This window comes from Passer domesticus, chromosome Z, assembly GCF_036417665.1.
Source record: "Passer domesticus isolate bPasDom1 chromosome Z, bPasDom1.hap1, whole genome shotgun sequence".
Classification (NCBI taxonomy): Eukaryota; Metazoa; Chordata; class Aves; order Passeriformes; family Passeridae; genus Passer; species Passer domesticus.
Genome location: NC_087512.1, coordinates 36,669,318 through 36,688,150, shown reverse-complemented (window position 1 = coordinate 36,688,150; position 18,833 = coordinate 36,669,318). Strand labels below are relative to the sequence as shown.

At 42.3% G+C, this 18,833-nt stretch overlaps 1 protein-coding gene across 4 annotated transcripts in view; it reads right to left on the bottom strand.

Annotated features, from left to right (window-relative positions):
- Positions 1-11,559, bottom strand: part of LOC135289517 (transducin-like enhancer protein 4) — a 97,936-nt gene extending 86,377 nt beyond the window's left edge. For 3 of the 4 annotated variants that reach the window (XM_064403184.1, XM_064403185.1, XM_064403187.1), the window contains exons 1-4: positions 10,638-11,558; positions 10,129-10,226; positions 8,968-9,031; positions 7,538-7,582 (exon numbers count right to left, since the gene is read on the bottom strand). In XM_064403184.1, coding sequence (XP_064259254.1) covers positions 7,538-7,582; positions 8,968-9,031; positions 10,129-10,226; positions 10,638-10,682 — 252 coding nt within the window. In that variant the 5' untranslated portion in view covers positions 10,683-11,558. Of the gene's footprint in view, positions 1-7,537; positions 7,583-8,967; positions 9,032-10,128; positions 10,227-10,637 lie in introns of all 4 variants that reach the window. The other variant, XM_064403186.1, reaches the window with a different exon arrangement.
- Between the last annotated feature and the right edge of the window lie 7,274 nt (positions 11,560-18,833).

The window sequence follows — 18,833 nt, the reverse complement described above, 5'->3', positions numbered from 1 at the left end:
ACTTGAAGTAGAATCACAGAATAGAGTGGGTTAGAAGAGACCTTAAAGTTCATCTAGTTCCATTCCCCCTGCCTTAGGCAGAGACATCTTCCACTAGGTACCACTGGAACTGTAAAACTATTACCTTGAACCAAGACAGAACTTATAAGAATTTAGATAAACAGAAAGACAAATAAGTATTCTCAAAACCAATTCATAATTTTGCATTTTAAAACAAAGATTTATTTTTAAACTGAACGTTCAAGTTTCTGACATAGAACAGAATTTCTTGACTATAGATATGTTTGGCTTTCAGATACACTTATGTCATGCACTAGCTAACGCGAGCAACCTTCGATATAGCCAGCATTTCATATTATCATATTTGTTCTGCCCCTGCTGCACCTTGTGGCTGAACCTGTGGTTTTCTGAAAGTCAGAGACTAGATGTACACAATTTGCAGACCACAAATGTAACTTTTTTAACAATTATACTTGCACTGTTCACAAATGAACCCACATTTTAGATAAGCCAAATTCTCTATTACATCCATAAACAGTACACTACAATTATCCATAAAAGAAAGAAAAAAAAAAAGTAAGACCAAATTGATAATTCTGGATTCTCTGTCTGAGAGACTCAATGTTAAAATTTTTTCACCAGTTTTAATTCACCTAGTCTATGGCATTCAATGTGATTGACTGGTGTAAGCAGCCCTTTCACATTTTGTAACATAAATCAAAATCAGAATCTTAAGGAGCTTACAGTGACAATTATTTCACATGCCTGAATCCTCATGTTTGAAGTTATGTCCATAACTGAGACAAGCAGCCAAACACTTTAAAACCAGCTTTACAATCAGCTCTGCAGTCTTAATTCTACTTTCCTAATGTCTATTTTGCGCAATGAAAAAGCTCCTCTAGGAAAACTGGTAATGAGATCAGCAAGTGTATAACTAAAACCTGCTCCACAATGCACATACACAATAGGGCAGGATCAAGTTTACACAAATGATGCAAAGCCTGGGCATCCCAGCAAAGCAATACTTCACTCTGAAACCTATCTGCTAATTAATGTTTTTTTCCTGTGCTGAATGACCTCAGCACTTCTTTTTTGCCTCTAGAAGGACAGCAAATCTCACTGCACAAAATGGTGCAAAAGCTATATACAAAATGGTGATGCAGCTTGGCTCTCTTGGTGAACAGTAAGTCCTGATTGCTCAGAAGGAGCCTTATGCCTGTATCATATTTCCAGCCACAATGGACAACCCAAAGAGCAGTAGTGCTAGGCAAGAGGGGAGCTTCTCACTGCAAAGGTACACATCTCTTTTCTTCCTCCCTCTGCCTTCTCTCTCCCCTACTACTGCCCCAAAGGGGCTGGAGGTTCGCACTGGAATGCTCTCCCTTATAGCAGGTACCTTTCATAAAAAAAAATAATAATTAAAAAACATGAGTATTTTTATAAGGGAAACTGTTAGGTGACCATAACCACAGGTCACCGCTGGCCTCCTCTGCAATTGCAAGTCAGCCCATAAACTAATACAGTCAGTGAGGCAGCATCATAGCAATTAGTATATTTCAAAGATAGAAAAATGCTTTTATGTTTAAGCACTGTAGAGCACAGCCTTTTGCCAGTAAAAACAGAGCATATGTCTTAATTTAAACATTTGCTCAGCATGTTTTGTGGTACTTCCTGTGTCTTAAGCATCTGTCTGAATTTGACTAAACAAGTGGGATAAAACGACACTTTCCTTTGCTGATGAACAGCGAAAACTGGATGATATGGAAGCTCTTGTCGTCATGCACGCTATTCTGCAGTTGCAAGGAGAAAGGTTATTTCAACAGTAACTCATAGAGTAGTAGCAACAACAAACTTGCCAGTAATTACCAGGACCTCTCCACAGAACAGCTGCCTAACAGCTGTGAGGAAAGAAAGCACAGAACCTTGTTACAGAACTTAGCAGCTATTACCAAGTAAAAGGTTTCTGGTTTAACTCCAGAATAATAAATTTTTCAACTTTTCATAAGCTTCTACGCTTTTCTGTGGCTTCAGAGGCTAAATAACCTAAAACTGGGACAAACAAAGCCTCAGTTGTCAAACTGATTTGACAGCCTATTTTTTACATTTTGTGACTTTAATCAAAATGCCACTTGTTTTTCTCTTCCTCCTTAACAGTACTGTGTGAGCTGCAGTCTTCAAAATTTCACTCCTAATCTCTCTCATTTTGAAGTTCTTCCATTTAGTTCTGACTACCCACTGCCTGTATCTCTATTAAATCTTTCCTACTGTTTACAATAGAGAACAAATTCAGTCAGTATAATTTTAGTTGGCTTTCCAGCTATTTTTCAAATGCAAGACAACATACACTCAGCTACTGAATGTGTCAAAAGGAAGTCCACACGTGCATGCGCATGCATTCATGCCAAGCCCAGGTTTTCGCCAAAAAATAAAGAGAAGAAAGAGGAGTGTATTATTCTGTTGCACAGGTAGAGCACACAAAACCCATTTCTCTTTAGTGTATGTGTTTTATCACCATGAAGATGAAAAACAGTCAAAATTCTGCCCTAAATTAAACAAACTGATTCCCGTCTTTAGCCCCATAGGAAAATAATTTACTAAGTCTTAAGAAACAAGCAGAGTAAAGGCTGGGATATCATAGAGCCCATATATTAACTCAGTCAGCAATAAATCTCCCCTTACTCTCCATACTACTTTCTTAAATAGCTCACTATAAAGCCCTAACCTAATTAAAAACAGCTTTCTCGGCAACAGTGGCCTTGATTTCACTTATTTACACATTAACTGCAGCCTCCGTTTGGCCAATCCAGTCTATTCCCTGTACCACACAGGGCCTTTTATCTGCCCTGGACAGCATTTTCTCCAGCAGATGAAGTAGATGCCGATTGATTTGCTGTCGAGCATGGTAAATTAATAGCAACAAATTGCTGAGGGCCCCATCTCACTGCTCCACCATGCTTCGGCAGTTTTGCTTTATTTGCTCCATGATGGGCAGCAGTCAGGCCTCTTCAAGTCAATTTCTTCTTAACAACCTGCAATACTTTTCAATGGTGAAAATAGAGCTATTCCTTGTAAGACAGAAATCAATATCCTATTGCCCTTAGAAAATGCTAAACAAGCAGTATTGGCAATCCACTTGGTACTAGAGGGTATCAGATATAATGCAAATCCATACTGCTTCCCTCCTCGTAGTTATTACAGCTTGCTAAAAGGTTCCTAATGCCATTTATCATCATTTACCATCGACTACTGCAGCTATGATTATGATATCCTATCAGCTAGCAGAACCCTTTCATTTCTATCCAATTAATATTTTAGCAGCACTCAAATGGTTGCTACCCAAGTCTTGTAATAAAATTTACATGGATTGGACTGATTTTTTTTTCCTGTGATCTTAAAAAGCCATTTCATTTATTTTTTAATACCCAACTTCTTAAAACACCTAAATTTTCATTCCAAAAATGCTGAAATTCAACATTCTAGTACATGAATTAATTCAAATATGACAGTCTAGGCAAAAAGTGCGAAAAAGAATTTATGTATTGACATCTCCAAAGAAACATAAAATAAAAAATTAATGCTGTATCTTATTTATACTTTCCATCAGTCCCATTCATAAATATCTCTTGTCTACAGCCAAATACAGACACTTATTTTACAATTACAATTCTCAATTAAACATTCAGCAAGGGTATTTGATTACAGCAATTTAAATAAACTGTTTACCGTAACACTAAAACACTCTAATTTCAGAAATTAAACCAATTGACCACCTCCAAGTACCAACAGTATGTTAGAAACACAGACCAGTCAATTAACTATTCATTCACAAAATATCAACTGAGCCTCTTAAAAATGTTTAAAAAAGTAACTTAATAACAAATAGGCATCTTTAGACTCGAGCATTATGCTAATATTAAAATTTAAAATAGTAGGGACATATCTGCTTATACTGCAACCGAAAATTCCTAATCCAGTATCTTTTTTTTTTTTCCAGAACATGTCAGTTTTGAAGCTGCATTGATCCTAATACAGAATATCAAAAATCAGCTTAGTATATTAGGCTATAACATCACATGCGACAACATACCCTACATTTGTCTTTTAAAAAATTACAAATGCCTAATTCTACCAGTCTAATGCTATTTACTCAGTTACCAAAATTTAAATTAATTATGTTCTCAAACATAATTGTTAAAAATTGGCAACATTATGCAGGCTTAATTAAGATTAAATCCAATTTACTAAATGTACTTTAATTGGTACTAATTACATTAGCTTTCCTTTCAGAATGACAAATTCCCCATAGGTTTCACTTTAATAGTCTTCTATCAAAATCAACACAGGATGACTGATGATGAGCATCACACAAGGGGTAGGAGAAGAGATGCTCTTCCCCCCCCTCTGCCCCCAGCCACACAGGCACACTCACTACTGCTGCTTTCTGCACATTTATCCTTTTATCAATTTGCTAAGTCACAGAGTCATGACTCTATCACACATCATTTTCTGTTCCAGTGAAAAATTTCTCTAAAAATAAATACTCTGTGGCTGGAAGCAGCCAAGAAGAACAGAAGCTTTAACAGAAAAATACACAAAGGTTTCAAATATCAGGGCCACCAATTACTAGGGTACTTCCAAGGACTCCAGGGAGTCCTGCTCTTGAACCCTTTGAGACGCAAATCTAATAAGTGAATAAGCCTAACCTGATCTTGAGAACTAGGCCCAATTACGCCGAAGGGCAACTTCACCGCATTATTGCCTGCTTTCCATTACAAGGGCATCCATTGAGTACATCTGGAAAAGAACCTGAGAGGAACCAAGGCTGTCTGCCCAGAAAAACAAATAAAGACAGATATGCCTCTGTGCTAAAGTGAAAAAAAGAAAGAAAATATAATAAGTAGGTGGTTTGCAGGGCTGTCTGTATTTCATAATGTGATAAACTGCCCTCAGGATTTTTTATATGATTGAATTTAGAAAGCTGGGGGGGCAAGGGAGAAGGAAAATAAAAAAGGGTGAATCACTCAATTTCAGCGGACTGAAATTCAAAGATAGGAGAGGAGGGAATTTAAGGTGGTAAACTAAAAAATCTTCACACACATCGAATGAAGCAATCAATGTCATCTATACAAATACCTAACTGGACCATAATACCATGATCATAATGGAAAATGGTAGTATTTTGCATTTGCTGAGGCAAGAGGAAAAAGGAAAAATACAACACTGTGTCAATAGAAAGGGAGATATGAAAGACAGGAAATTGATATCAGATTTAAGAACATGAGTGAACAAATTTCTTAGCCGCAACTAATTTGATTAATCATCTGACAAAATATTTCAGTGTTTTGCATGAGAGTACAATACTTAAAACTTGAATAAAATGAATGGTGATGGAAAAAGGTGTTCAATTAAAATCCAGTCCTTTGTAATCCCCACACTTAGTTGTCACTAAGTATTTAATTTCTGCAGAGTATCACTGACGACTCCATCACCATAAATGTATAAAATTTCTGAAGTAAAGCATTTAGAAATTAAAAGCTAAAAGTCTTTTGCTGTGGGTTTTTTCCGCTTGCCTAATACAATTCCATTACACATTGCACGTGCAAGCTGATATTGTTGCAAAGAATTTTGTGCTGTCAGTGTAAGTATAAAGCACCGCTGTAAAAAATGGGGTATCTAGAAATATAAACGAGTTTGACTGCAATGCTTGCTTTCAAACGCCTGTAAGGATTTGCTACGTAGGTGGCCTGTAAAGACTCTGGTCTTTGTGAATTGTTTCCATATCTACAGCTTTACTGATTGAGGATTAGTTTTGTTTTATTTTGTTTTGTTTTACTCTAATGGGACCTGAAAAAATCTGGATATTCATTTGAGAACAGACCCAACACCTCTTAGATTCAGTGATCAATCTTTCCACCAGCACGTGTAACAAGGATCAGGTCCAGAGAGTCAGCATGTGCAACCAATCTGATCTGCTGCAATCACTGCCTTTTCCTGTCAGCCATTTGTTGAGTCTTAATGCTACCTGTGAGAAGGACCAAATTCAAAGAATTCAAAAGATCTACATATGTCTGTAAAATAACTTGTATGTACAAGATTGCATAAGTTTGGAGCTGTAGGTGCAAAATGCTTTGAGGAGGGAAATCCCAGTGTCTTTGTATGTATGCCATCTGGCAAAAACGGCCCTAATCAGTTCTGTTAGCATTGACATGCTAATGGAATACAAAATATATTAAATAACACGAAAAATCTTTTGAGTTCTATGTCTGCCATATATCTGTTCTATATCTTGTCTAACAAGATAAAGAAATCATATTTCCAAACCCAGAGAAATTCCAAATCCCTAACTTTGAACAGAAACGCATACAAACCAATTTTCAGGCGATCCTTCTTCTCCCATCCAATCATTTCTTTATTTCTGCTGTTTACACTCCCTAGCAGCATTGGTGAATTGCTCAACCATTTGCTAAAATGAGTTGTCAGTATTAAACTCCACCACATACAAAGTTCCCTCATTGGAAAAGAGGTCAGATGTCCAATTCATTCTCCTCTAGAGAAGGTTAAAAACCACACATTATCAAATAAGAAACTCTAATTTACACTAGCATGCTCTATCTGACTAATCTCTTGCTAATCTCAGCCTAAGTGCTAGAGTTGAAGGCACAGAACCAATAGCAGTTCTCCAGTATCTAGAGAGCTGTAAAGGGCCTTCAACAAGAGCATGTAGTGATAGGACAAAGGGAAACGACCTTTAACAGAAAACATGGCAGGTTTAGTTTAGATATTATAATAAACTCTTTACTGTGAAGATGGTCAGGCACTGGAACAGGGAGGATGACAATGCCCCATCCCTGGCAATGTTCAAGGCCAGGCTGGATAGGGCTTTGAGTCACTCAATCTAGTGGAAGGTTCCCTGCCCATGACAGGGTGGGGTGAAACCAGACGACATTTAAGGCCCCTTCCAGCCCAAAGCATTTCATGATTCTATGCTTACACCCTCACTGAAAGCTCATTTACTCCTTTGTGTTTGAGAGGCTAACACATTGGTTCTGTACAGAAGTCCAAGTAAGCAGCCTGAGGGGAAATATCAACATGGCTGTAACATCAACAGCGTTTGTAGCTCCAGCTTAAACCAGCCAAGGTTAACCAAAAAATCAATTTTTTTCCACACACCTTCCTAATACACATATCCCAAAAAATAAACCCCAAAGGTTTGAGACCAGAGAGAAAAGACAATACAGCCCATAAACCCATCCATACTCACAGACACTCTCCCTGTGAAGCATAGGAATGCCTGCATGTTGCTAAAATTGCATGTGGAAAATCAAGCAAATAATGCACAATTGGCAGATAAGACCATAACCTACAAAGAGTCTGCATACCAAACATGAGACAGAGGATTCAGGGTCAGGTGAAGAAAAAAAATTTCTGATGCACCCAAGCATGCAATTAAGGCGAGTCACACAGAATACGTATGTTTTAAGATTGATGGGAGAAATTATAGAGACCATTCTTACAACAAAAGTAATTCTTTACCTACCTGCTTATGCATCTCTATATTCAGCCCATAGGACATCTCGTAATACTAAGAGAAAAGAAAATTACTCTATTAGACCTTGCAATTGTGAAAACTGTTTTGGAATTCACTTTGACTGAAACATCATCTGTACAAAGACATACAGACCTACACATGTTAATTTGCTTTGAAGAGTTCCTAGAATTGCAAAGAGCGCATTTCAGAATAAACTTTTTTTTTTGCTTTATCTACATTGTTTCATGTCACATTTACAAAGAACAGCTGTAAAACAAGGCAAAGACAGACAACAAAAAAATAATGAAAGATAATCACAAGCAGAGTCAAGGATTAGAAGCAGAAAATGATGAAGATTCTATTCACTAGCACACATAAAACATGCAAAAAAAACCCACCCAAAGTGCTTCAAGCATATAAACGTATAAATCAGCAACATTTAACAGACCAGTTAAATATTTTAAATTTAAAAAAAGAACACAAAAAAATTCCTGTAATCAAATTGCAGGCACTAAAAAAAAAAAAAAAAAGGAAAGAGCATGGAAATTCAGGGCCAGAGTAGACAGACCAATCTAAGTACGTCCTGCTGTGTCCCAGTACTGCAGGGAACTCTATTCACTGTGCAATGTTAATACCAAACAATCTCCAAGACTTAGGCATATCAGGCATTAAAATGACAACTGTGAGCCTTACAATTTGCTTGTGCTCTCCCTTAAGATTTTTCAAGGTTATTTACTCTTTCTGTGTATACAAGAGTATTACTTGTCATGTGCATATGAAAAACGGCTAATCCTTCAGAGATGTACAAGAGGAGAGATAGCAAGAGTTCCTCTCTAGAGTCATCATGATCCATCACACAATTACCTGTTTAGAGATGTCTTTCTATGCACATTATTTAACCAGGCAGACCACAACAACTGAGGAAATCCCTTTCACAGCTGAGATCCCGGACATTCTCAATTTAATGAAACAATAATTCAGCTGCCGAAGAGCAACAGTTCTTCTAGGAAGTAGACTTTGGATTTACATGCGGTTAGGTACAATTTTGTCTTACTGCCATCACAGAAAAAAATACTATCCAGAAGCATTTTACAGAGATATGACCACTAGGAAAAGTCAGCAAAAGTGAAAACATCATCCTCAGGTACACTACGGAAGTTGCACACAGCTTGAAAGGGCTGACAAGTGATTTGCTAGCATTTGGAAGAAACATCCTCAATTGCTTAAAAGGTTAAAAAGCCAGTTTCACACAAATACTGCTTTCTGCAAAGAAGTTAAAAGACCCCAGAAAGTACTGATTTATAATGGAAGCACTGATGCACCTTCAACAACAGCAGCGCTACTACAATCTTCCTGTTCGCCTCCAGCAATCCGAACGTATGTCAGTCTCAGCATACCAAGCTAATAGACATTTTGAATTTGTTATGCAGCTTGCTTACCATGACATAATGTCGCTGCATCTCTGTCTTCTCACTGGCCAGTTTTTCACATTCTAGCTTTAAACTGTTCAAGAGACAAAAAGGAAAAAGCATGGGTACTTCACAAGACTGAAGTGACATTCTCTTGAGCGCGGGCTGCTCCCCTTTTCTCCACTACCCAAATATAAATCCGTACTTCAGCTCTTGCTTGGGAGTTTAGGATGGGGGTTTGCACTTTTCCAATTTCAAGGAATACTATGCAACATCCTCATCTCCGAAAAGGACTGCAGACATACATGTGGCATACATAGAAAATTACTTTTTCTGACAAAAAAACTGAACACAGACACTGGTTCATAGAAGAAGCATGCAGGGGTTCATATCTTTAAAGAGTTAAAGTTGAGAAGCTACTAAAAAAAATGTAACTTGGGTTTCAGAGTTTTTATTTAGGTATTTTAGAAACACCTCTTTCTTTTACTCGACCCACAGAAGAATCAAATGCACATTACTGCTTCAAGAAGAAAAACTTGTGGATTTGAATTTTTGCTCTTTGCTATTACTGATGACAGAATTGCAAGCAGAATACTGCGTATAATTTAAAGAATACCGTGGTAAATGCTAACGCTTCCAGTGTTTATTTTGTTTTCCGAAGCCCGCTAAACACTCCTGCCAGAAGTCACTTGTCACTCTGAGGACACAGCGCTGTTCCACCTAAGGATAATGAAACAGCTCGCCGCCTCACTTCCAGGTTATCAGCACTTGACATGTCAATGAAAGGCGCGAGGGGGCCGAGCCAAGACAAGATGCCTGTCCTGAGGGGCATTTCGAAGAACAGCAGAGAACGAGCCCAACCAGACACATATTTTTCTATCAACACCCGCCCTCCCCCACTCCGCACCCAAAAGTAAACAAAAAGACCAAAAGAAACAAAAGAAAATTTTAAAAATTTAACAAAAATGGATCGCGGGGAAAAACCGCTCGCACCGCTCGGCTCGGGGGCCACAGGAGCCCCTCGTCCCCAGGGTCAGGAGCGGAGCAGGATGTGGAGGAGCCGGCGAGGAGCGCCCCGCTCCCGGTTCCGCCAGGGGTCCCGCGCCCCCGCCCCGCCGCCCCTCCGGGCGCGGCACTGGAAAGGGCGAGAGGAGAGACCGCGCGGGGCTCGGACAAAGTAGGCAGTCTTACCTGTGGTACTGAGCCTGCAAAAACTGAAACTCCTCCTTAATCCGATCGCAGGATTCTGAAATGGTGAATTTAAAGGGCTGAGCTGGCTGGTGAGGAGCCTGCAAGCAAGGAACATCAGGTCTTTTAATCGCCCCCTCTCATCCGGTCACCACCTCCCGCCCGCCGCCGCGGCCCTCGCACCGGGGCTCCGCCGAGGCGCAGCCCCCCAGGTCCCCGCTCGTCCGCGGGCGGAGGCGCGATGCCCCAAGCACCCCGAGATGCTGCCCCGACGTGTCCGCCGGCGGTGCGGGACCGCCGCTGGAAGAGGTGTCGCCCGTTCGGACCCTCCGCACCGGCGGCAGCCGCGGGACTGGCGCCGGGACCGCCGCGCACCGGGCGAGGGCAACTCAAACAAGGCAACCCCGACCCCGGGAGGCGACGGCGGCGCGGCGGACAACAATAAGAAAATGGCTACAACTCCGCGGTGCCCGCGCCTGAGCGCTGCCCGCGGGGCCGCCGCCGTCACTCACCGGGTGCCGGGTCTGCGGGTACATCTTGCTCAGGTCGCGGATCATCCACGCCGCTTCGGGGGGCGCTGGCGGCCGGAGCGGCGAGGATCAGGGCTGCAGGCGCGGCGGCGGAGACGGCGGGCAGGGACGCCCCGGCCCCGCCGCCCCGGGGCTGGCGGGGCACCGCCGGCAGCAGCGAGGCGCGACGGCGGCGGCGTCCGCGACGCTCGGGGGCCGCTGCCACATCCCCCGGGGGCGGTCAGCGGGCGACGCCGGCCGGTTCTCCCGAGCGCCGCCGCCGCTCCACGGGCTCAGGCGGGCTGCGAGCCCCGTGCGGCGGAGGGCGAGGTGGAGGAGGGCGGGGAAAGCCCCTCCGCCGGCGCCGGCGCGCGCTCCACCGGAGATTCCCCCCGCCGGCAGTTTTCCTCCCTTCCTGAAAACTTTTACTGCTGCTGCCGGCGGCTCTCCCGGCGCCGGGCGGAGCGGGGCGCGGAGCCGCGGCGGGGACGGTGGCGGCGGCGGTCGGGCGGCTGTTCCGCTGCCGCGGCGGGGGTGCGTGCGGTGCGGTGCCCTTTTGTGCGGCGGTCCGGTCTTCGCTGCTACCGCCCGCACCGCATCTCCCCCGCTAGTGCTGCTCGACCACCTTTTTTTTTTTTTAATTGAAAAAAAAATTTAAAGAGCAAGAAAGATTTAAAATACGGTACGGTCTGGGCAGCTTTATTTATGTCTTTTTTTTTTTTTCTTTTTCCCTCCGCGCCTTTCGAAACTCCGGGAAGTGGCGGCGGTGGCGGCGGGGACGCGCGGAGCGGAGCCCCGTACTCGGCTCGTCAGCGCAGCGTGGTCCGGTCCAGCCCAGCCGTGTCCTGCCCAGCCCGGTCCAGTCCGATGGCCGCTCCGCGCCGCTCCCACAGCACGCTCTGCCGAAGTGACTCCTTTGACCAAATTTAGCAGCGGCTCGTCATTAACATTCTGATACATATTCACAGCAGCCGGAAGGCCGCCGCCGCGGGGCACCCTGGGAGTCGCAGTCCTCCCCGCGGCAAGTCTGCCCGTATGCCGCCGCTTCGGGGACTACTTCTCCCATCAAGCACCGCGACGCTGTCAGCCGCTCCCCCCGCACCCCGCCCATGAAGGGCGGTGGCGGCGACCAATGGGCGGCGGGCTGCCATTAATCGCCGCTCGGCACTAATGCCCATCACTTCGCGGCTGACAAATGGGCGCTCGGGCCCGGGCAGAGGGGCGGCCCTGGACTCTCCCCCACGTGGGGTCTCGACGCGCCGCGCGCGCTCAACCAATCAGGAGGCTCCCCGCCGCCTCTCCGCCCCCGCTCGCCCGCCGCCCGAGGCGGGGCCCGCAGATCGCCGGCGTTCCGCGGCGCCGGCGTTCGAACAGGGGAAACATTTGTTCAGCCGTCAATCAAAGTAACGTGGGGCCGGTGTCGGCTGTCGCCGCCGCTCCCGCCGCCTCCTCCTCCGCGCGGAGCGGTGGCGCGGCGGGAGCGGGGGGCGGCAGGGGGCTCCGCCTCCCGCCCCGCCCGCGGGCACTGCCGGGGACGGGCGCTAATGAGGGGCAACGTCGCCTTAAAAAGGCGGGTGCGGCCTCGCCGCTGCCCTCGGGGACGGGCGGGGGAATTGTCCCGGCGCTGCCCGCCGCGAGGGCGGGGCGCTCCCGCCTGCTCCCGACCCGCCTGCGCCTTTCCCAGCGCCCGGGAGGGGCCGCCGGGGCAGCCCCGGCCGCTGCCTCAGTTCCCCGTGCCTCTGGGCACGCGGAGCAGTGCCCTGCTACAGTCCCTGAATGAGACGTGATTTAAGTTTTTTTTTTTTTTTTTTTTTTTTTTTTTTTTTTTTTTTTTTTTTTTTCCGGCTTTACTGAAGGAGCTCCGCCTTTACTCGAGGGGGCGGTGACAGGGCCAGGGTGTTCTCCACTCGCAAGAGGAACGCTTCAAGACCCGGTCGCTAAGTGCTCCATTGTAGCGCCACGTTTGTGTTCGACGGGGCGTTCCGTCCCCGCTTCCCGGGGCGGCTGCGCCCTCGGCGCCCTGCGCGCTTCGGAATGTACGGTGGGCACGCCTGGAAGCGACCTGTGCGGAGGAAAGGACAGGAGCTACGGCTTCGGCTTCGTCTCGCTGCAGCAGCCGAGGGTGCTGCGCTTTGCAGGCTGGGGAGCAGACGTCAGAAAGTGATTTCCCAGGCCTGAGTGTCGCATGCTTTCTCTCTAGGGCTGTCAGTGAAGAGCTGTAACGTGAACACCTGATTCCGCACACACTCTCCTGAAAAAAAAAACGATTTTGCACGTAGTAGTGCTGTGTCCTAAAAAGACCCCAGAACAATTTTTCTGCAGAGCCCTGCTCTAGACAATGCTGTGCAGTGATGCATACATGAGGGATAGGCTCATATATTGTTGGTTTTTTTCTTCTTCTCTGTGTCTGTCATGCTTAGATTTGCCTTCAAGCAGTTTGTATTCCTGATGAGCTGCAGTTTAAAGCTACATGCAAAATAGATGTGGTTTAGTCATGTCATTTTTGATGCCTGTATACCAAATCTATAATCTCAAAACATACACTCAGCAATTAATACCCCAATGATGGTAGGTTAAGTTATGTATGCTTAAGGTTTGGTTGTAAATTCTCTTTACTGCCTACAGATCTCTGGCTAAGGCCTGCAGCTACTGAGCACCTTGAGGCCTTCAGAGGACATGCCACCAAAGTTTTACCACTGAGATTTTGCCTTGCAAAGTGACCTTCAAGGTCTGATCCAGTGGAACGGTTGTGGTGGTGGTGATGATGATGTAGGTGGCATCCATCTTCTGCTGCTGCCTAAGACTCAGCTGCAAGAGGCACACAGTAGAAATTCCACCGTTTTCTGGAGTTTGTAACCAAAATCTACTCCTCTATGTTGAGTGCTATGATCATTAGCATCTGGACCAGTTTGTCACAACAGATTCTTAATCCTTTTAAAAAAAGATTTTGCCGAAAATGGTAAGTGCAAAATGGGCCAAAATATGTCCATCCCTCTCACCTTCTGTTTTTGTACCATCAAAAATATCTACATGTTATATATTGTAGTACTCAGCCTCCAGTCTACTTGCATGTGTAGTTTCTGCTGTAATTTTTGTATTTACCAAGGTCATAATCAGATTTCTGTAGGGATTTAGACCTCTAAATATTGTTTAAAGATTTCATGATAAGAAAATGCTGCTTCTCTCATGTCTAAATCTTCCAGCACTAAAAATTATTTTAAAAAATCATTCATGAGCACTGCTCACTAGACAGAGGAGAACTTCCAGCTCCTCTGAAATAGAGGACAGTCATCATATGCCTGTACCAAGTCTTGACATTGAGAAGTATGGCTGCCAAATCTAGAAATGCTTAAGTGGCTGTCACTGAGAGTGTGAAAGCTGTGCAGGAGCAGAACAGAACAATCCACTCTACAGAGCTGCAAGCATCTTTGGAAACCTGATGGGTGTTCACAGTAGATATCATTAGCATATCCACAAAGTGAAGAAGGATAAGTCCAGTTATAAAATAGATTGTCTATCTGAAGAAACTGAATTCTGAAAGTAACAGCTGGATTAATTGTTCCCTGTTGCCCTGCATGAGTTTGGCATTAGGTACAGAGCCCCATACCTAAAGGCAAAAGGATACAGCTTTTTGGTCAAAGCATCTCTGGCCATCTTGTGCCAGGCAGTGTATTAGAAATGTTCATCAAAGCTTCACTAGTGTTTGGTCTTGCTTGCCCACTGGTCTTAAGTGAATTTGTGTAGCTAAAAGTAAGGCAGAGCTTGGTTTGCAAAGCTTTGGCAAAACATATATATCCATATACTTAACTCTTTATGTAACTAATCAATGTCTATTTTTGTACTGTTTTGCAGCATTCTGTCAAGATCCATGAGACTCAGAAGTTTCAGAGGAAGTGTGCTATAACTTGCCACTTTTAAATTATGCGAATTAAGATCAGAATGTCATTGTCATTCTGTTTTCCTGTCTTGTGTCACTTCTGACACAGCTTTGATAGATCTTTAAATACGGGCTGTTTTGTATTTAAAGTTCCTTGTTTTCTCCTTCTTTTATGAAAAATCTTTTGTGCTAGGTTATATAACCTGTACTGTTACCTCAGAAGTGGAGAAGCTAGATTTTAAATGTTTTACACATATTGCTAATGATTTTTCATAAGTGAATCGACTGCAAGAAATATTTAGGCAGTTTTGTATGCACAGTAAGAGTGCTGAGTTTTTACTGGTGTTGAAAAACCCTTATAAAATATCTCAGAAGTTGCAACCCAGAGGTTGCAAAACATCACTTCCATTCTTTTGTCAAGAAAGAACTGGTTATTTCAGTCCTGATAGTTCAGAACTAGCCTGCTTTTGTTTACAGTGTGAAGTGAACAGAACAATATGTGCATATGTAGGTACTTAATTGAATAAGTGAAAAAACACTCTTTTCCACCTAAGATTTTCTAACCCACTTTCAGACTCCTGTGATTCTTTTTTTCTTTTTTTTCCTTTTTTTTTTCCCCTACAGTAACATCATAACCTTAGTACAGATTTTATCAGCACAAAAGGACCTTTAAGAAAGGGTCCAATCCTGAGGCTGCTTTATATGTAACCCCACATATTCTCTGTCTGGAATGACTGTAGCTGAAGACCAAGACCGTTGTGCCTAGCACTGCAACTTATTACAATTTATTTTGGGACCAAGTGACAAGGTCACCATACTTTCTCAGCTGTGTACTCACACACACACACACAGACACACAGAGGCACAGACACTCATAAAGTGCTAAACTGATAATCAATTCAGAATGCCCCAGAGTAAATCTTATATCTCTATACATATTTAAGTTCACTGTGTAACAAATGCTCTTCTTAGCTTTCAGAAAGATAAACTCAGCGAGGTTGTTAGTTGAATTGAAATGAAGTTTTCTCTGCTTAAAATTTTTAATTATGGTATTAAGTCAGGTTCTACTGGTGGAAGAATGTAACTGCATGACACACAGTTTATGATCTGGTGTTTTACAAGTGCTATCGAGTGACCCTGTCTCAGCAAGTTTTTGAAACACTCCCTACCTACAATTAGTCATTAGTGACCTTAGGGATATGTTGTTGCTGGTAAGCACATTAAGAGAATTTATGGTACTGTGTATAATGCAATGATTTATATGCCAATTTATATGTAGCTCCCTTACAAAACAGGAGTTTTCCATGTTCCAAACTATTTTTCATTGAAGCATTTTTTTCTTTTGCATGGCCAAAGTCACACTTTTTTTACTTCTTTTATAGGCATTAGTGGTTTGGATTATGATCTTACTTTACTTCTGTTTGATTCACTACATGCAGAACTCTTGCAATGACAATTTTGTTTACAAGAACTGCACTTGGTATGTGGCAGGAAAACCTATGTTAAAGTACACTGACATTCTTTTCTGCAGGAAGAATAATAGTTTAGTTTTCCTGTACTAGAAGCTGGATTTGCAAACTTACATGGTGCAAAATGGCTCAGGCAGATATTTGCAATTAAAGTAATTTTTCCTAGACAGTGCTTCTTGCTCCATTAAAATCTGTGAACTAGCAGTAACGAATATTTTTATCCATGGCCAAACCACAACAAATTCTTTGGGAGGAAAACTTTAACTCTCTTAGAGAAGTCTCATAAAGTCCTATGCCATCATTAAGTTATGTTTAAGCCTTTTTATAATGTTCGATATGTGAGTGCTACCTAGTCAAGCAGCTTAAGTCCTGAGGCCCACCTGCAACATTTGCTAAATGCATATAGCTATAAGGCTGCTTATTCCACATTTTATGGTAATAGTTTTAGTATTACCATGAAATGAATAAACATGAAATGAATGCAGTAAGGCTTGAACTGACAGAACCGGACCTGAACAAAGCATTTTTTTATAGTTGTACCTTATAGTCAGATTGTGTCTACATCACAAGTTATACCCCTGATAAGATTACAGTGTTTCTTACTGCATTTTTTCATAGGAAACACCTTAGTCTCAGTAACTTAAAATCCACACTTGATTTGCAACATCAGATACAAAATTTTCTTAGCTTACAGAAAACTAATCAGATAGTTTTGTAAGAAAGTATATGGGCTGCTCTAAGTGCTAAGATCCAGACTTATAATAAGGAAGTAAACTACTCACACAACAGAGCCTCTCTTGCATTGACCCCCAGTAAAAGAACAAGGATTTCCTTATCAGGAGTGATAACTGTAGTAGAACACATGGCTTATCATTCTACCTTGCCTTTCAATCTCTCTAACCAGGTTTCAGTGCTTACTGCAATGTTAGGAGTCAACTAACTGTATTAGAAGATGAGGTGAATGGACTTAGCTTTCCTTCTTGCTACTCAAGATGCAGTTGTGGCCTTGAATGAAAAGAAAGTTTTTCCCAGCCCGTGCAATACCATTAACAAATGTCACTATTTGGCACTCTGGCACATATTAATTAATAGATAAATCTGATTCTTTAACTCACATTTCCCTAGGTGCAATAAATACTATTCTGCATTTGTAATATAATTTTGATGAAAGAGAACCACCAGTTTGGAACTTAACATTTTCAAATTGTTTATATTTTGACATGCAAGAGAATTATACAAAGCAATTTAATTCTGCAAGTTCAAAGTGCTTTTAGTAGGATGAGAAGACGGTACTTCGTACTCTTCATACTGAAGGGTAAGAGGCCAAAAGAAAAAAAAATTCTAAATGGATATAGTATATCTCTAGCTTAATGTTCTTTATAGTGGCTCTATTAATATCAACTTTGGCAAAACTAAGTAAACTGAGCAGCACAAAAATATTACCTAATACAGAACCTCAAAAAATAATTGTGACTTATTTTCAGAGCATAAATAAGATTTTGTACTTCTCCTTTTCTCATCCTTTACTGCAAATTTCCTAGTTGCTCTGAAAAAGTGAAGACACCATTTCTCTTTTAATGTTTAATTATATATTGAAATTGAATTACATGCTGTCATTGTACTGCAGTCTCTGTCAGCACAGGAATCAGGACTTTAGATCTATGTATTGTGGGGCAGCTTTATTTCCTTCAGACCCTCCTTAGGAGCATCATTCAGAACTAAGATGTACACACCTCTTATAGTAGCTATGGAATTCCTATATGATAAATATAAATGCGTTTAGCAGAGACTGAATTCAGCAAATAGCTGCAGTATATTTTTTTCTTCTAAACCCATGGAAAACTAATTCTACGGCACTGTGTTTTTATCTGATGAACAACCAGGATTATTTTCTAAACACACTTTTGCTTCCTAAGGAATGTAAAGAAGAATTCCTCTCCAGTTTTTATTCAGAACGGAAAAAGGGGAGATGACGTGCTTCAAGTAAGTTCAGTAGTTGAAATGTGAGCTTCCTGTCTTACAGTGCAGGCAGTTTTGAATTTTTAGTGTATTTCAGCATTGAAACCTTTGAACAATATGTGGATTTTGAGAATCAATGAATGTATTCTGCTTCTGTTTCTGTGTTTAATGGATATATCCCCTGTATTTACAGGGTCATATTCATGACCTGGGCATGGACGTATCCAGGAAGTAATTTCTTCAGAAAATGGTCAACAATGGGTTACCTTTCTGTTATTCCTGTTCATACAGGTTTGGATAGTTGATAGTTCATGCTTCCTATGTTACAGCCTTGTCTGAACAGTGGATTCTGTAAGTGGGAAACTCTTCTGACTTCTAGGTATGCTTTATAGTTGGGGTCACAGTCTGGCCTCCATGAAAACTGAACACAAACAATGCAGTTCTCTTCACTGGGTACTGACAAATGGACATTCACAAACCATAACTAAAGAAAGTAATGAGGAAATGGTTGTTATTTGAAGGACTCCTATTTGTATAACTGGGTATGCATGCAGTGATTGTCACTCCAGGTACTCGAGGTATCAGCCAGCCCTTTAACCCACACCTGTCTGAAAGGTAAACAGTGATATTTTGTTCCTGATAACAAATTCTTTCCATTGGACTATATCATGAACTTCTGTAAAGTTTACTTAAGGAAACAATTAATGGAGATTTACTCTCTACTTGCTTGTAGCTCAAGTGACTCCATCAGGTTATATAGCACTGCTTTGCATGAACACTGGCATAAAAGAAAGAAAGGATACAACCCACAGGGTCAAACTGATTTGGGCTAAATTTGAGGGGCAATTAAATTGCTTATTTTCAGAATAACTTGCAAGATGTATTGGATTGAAC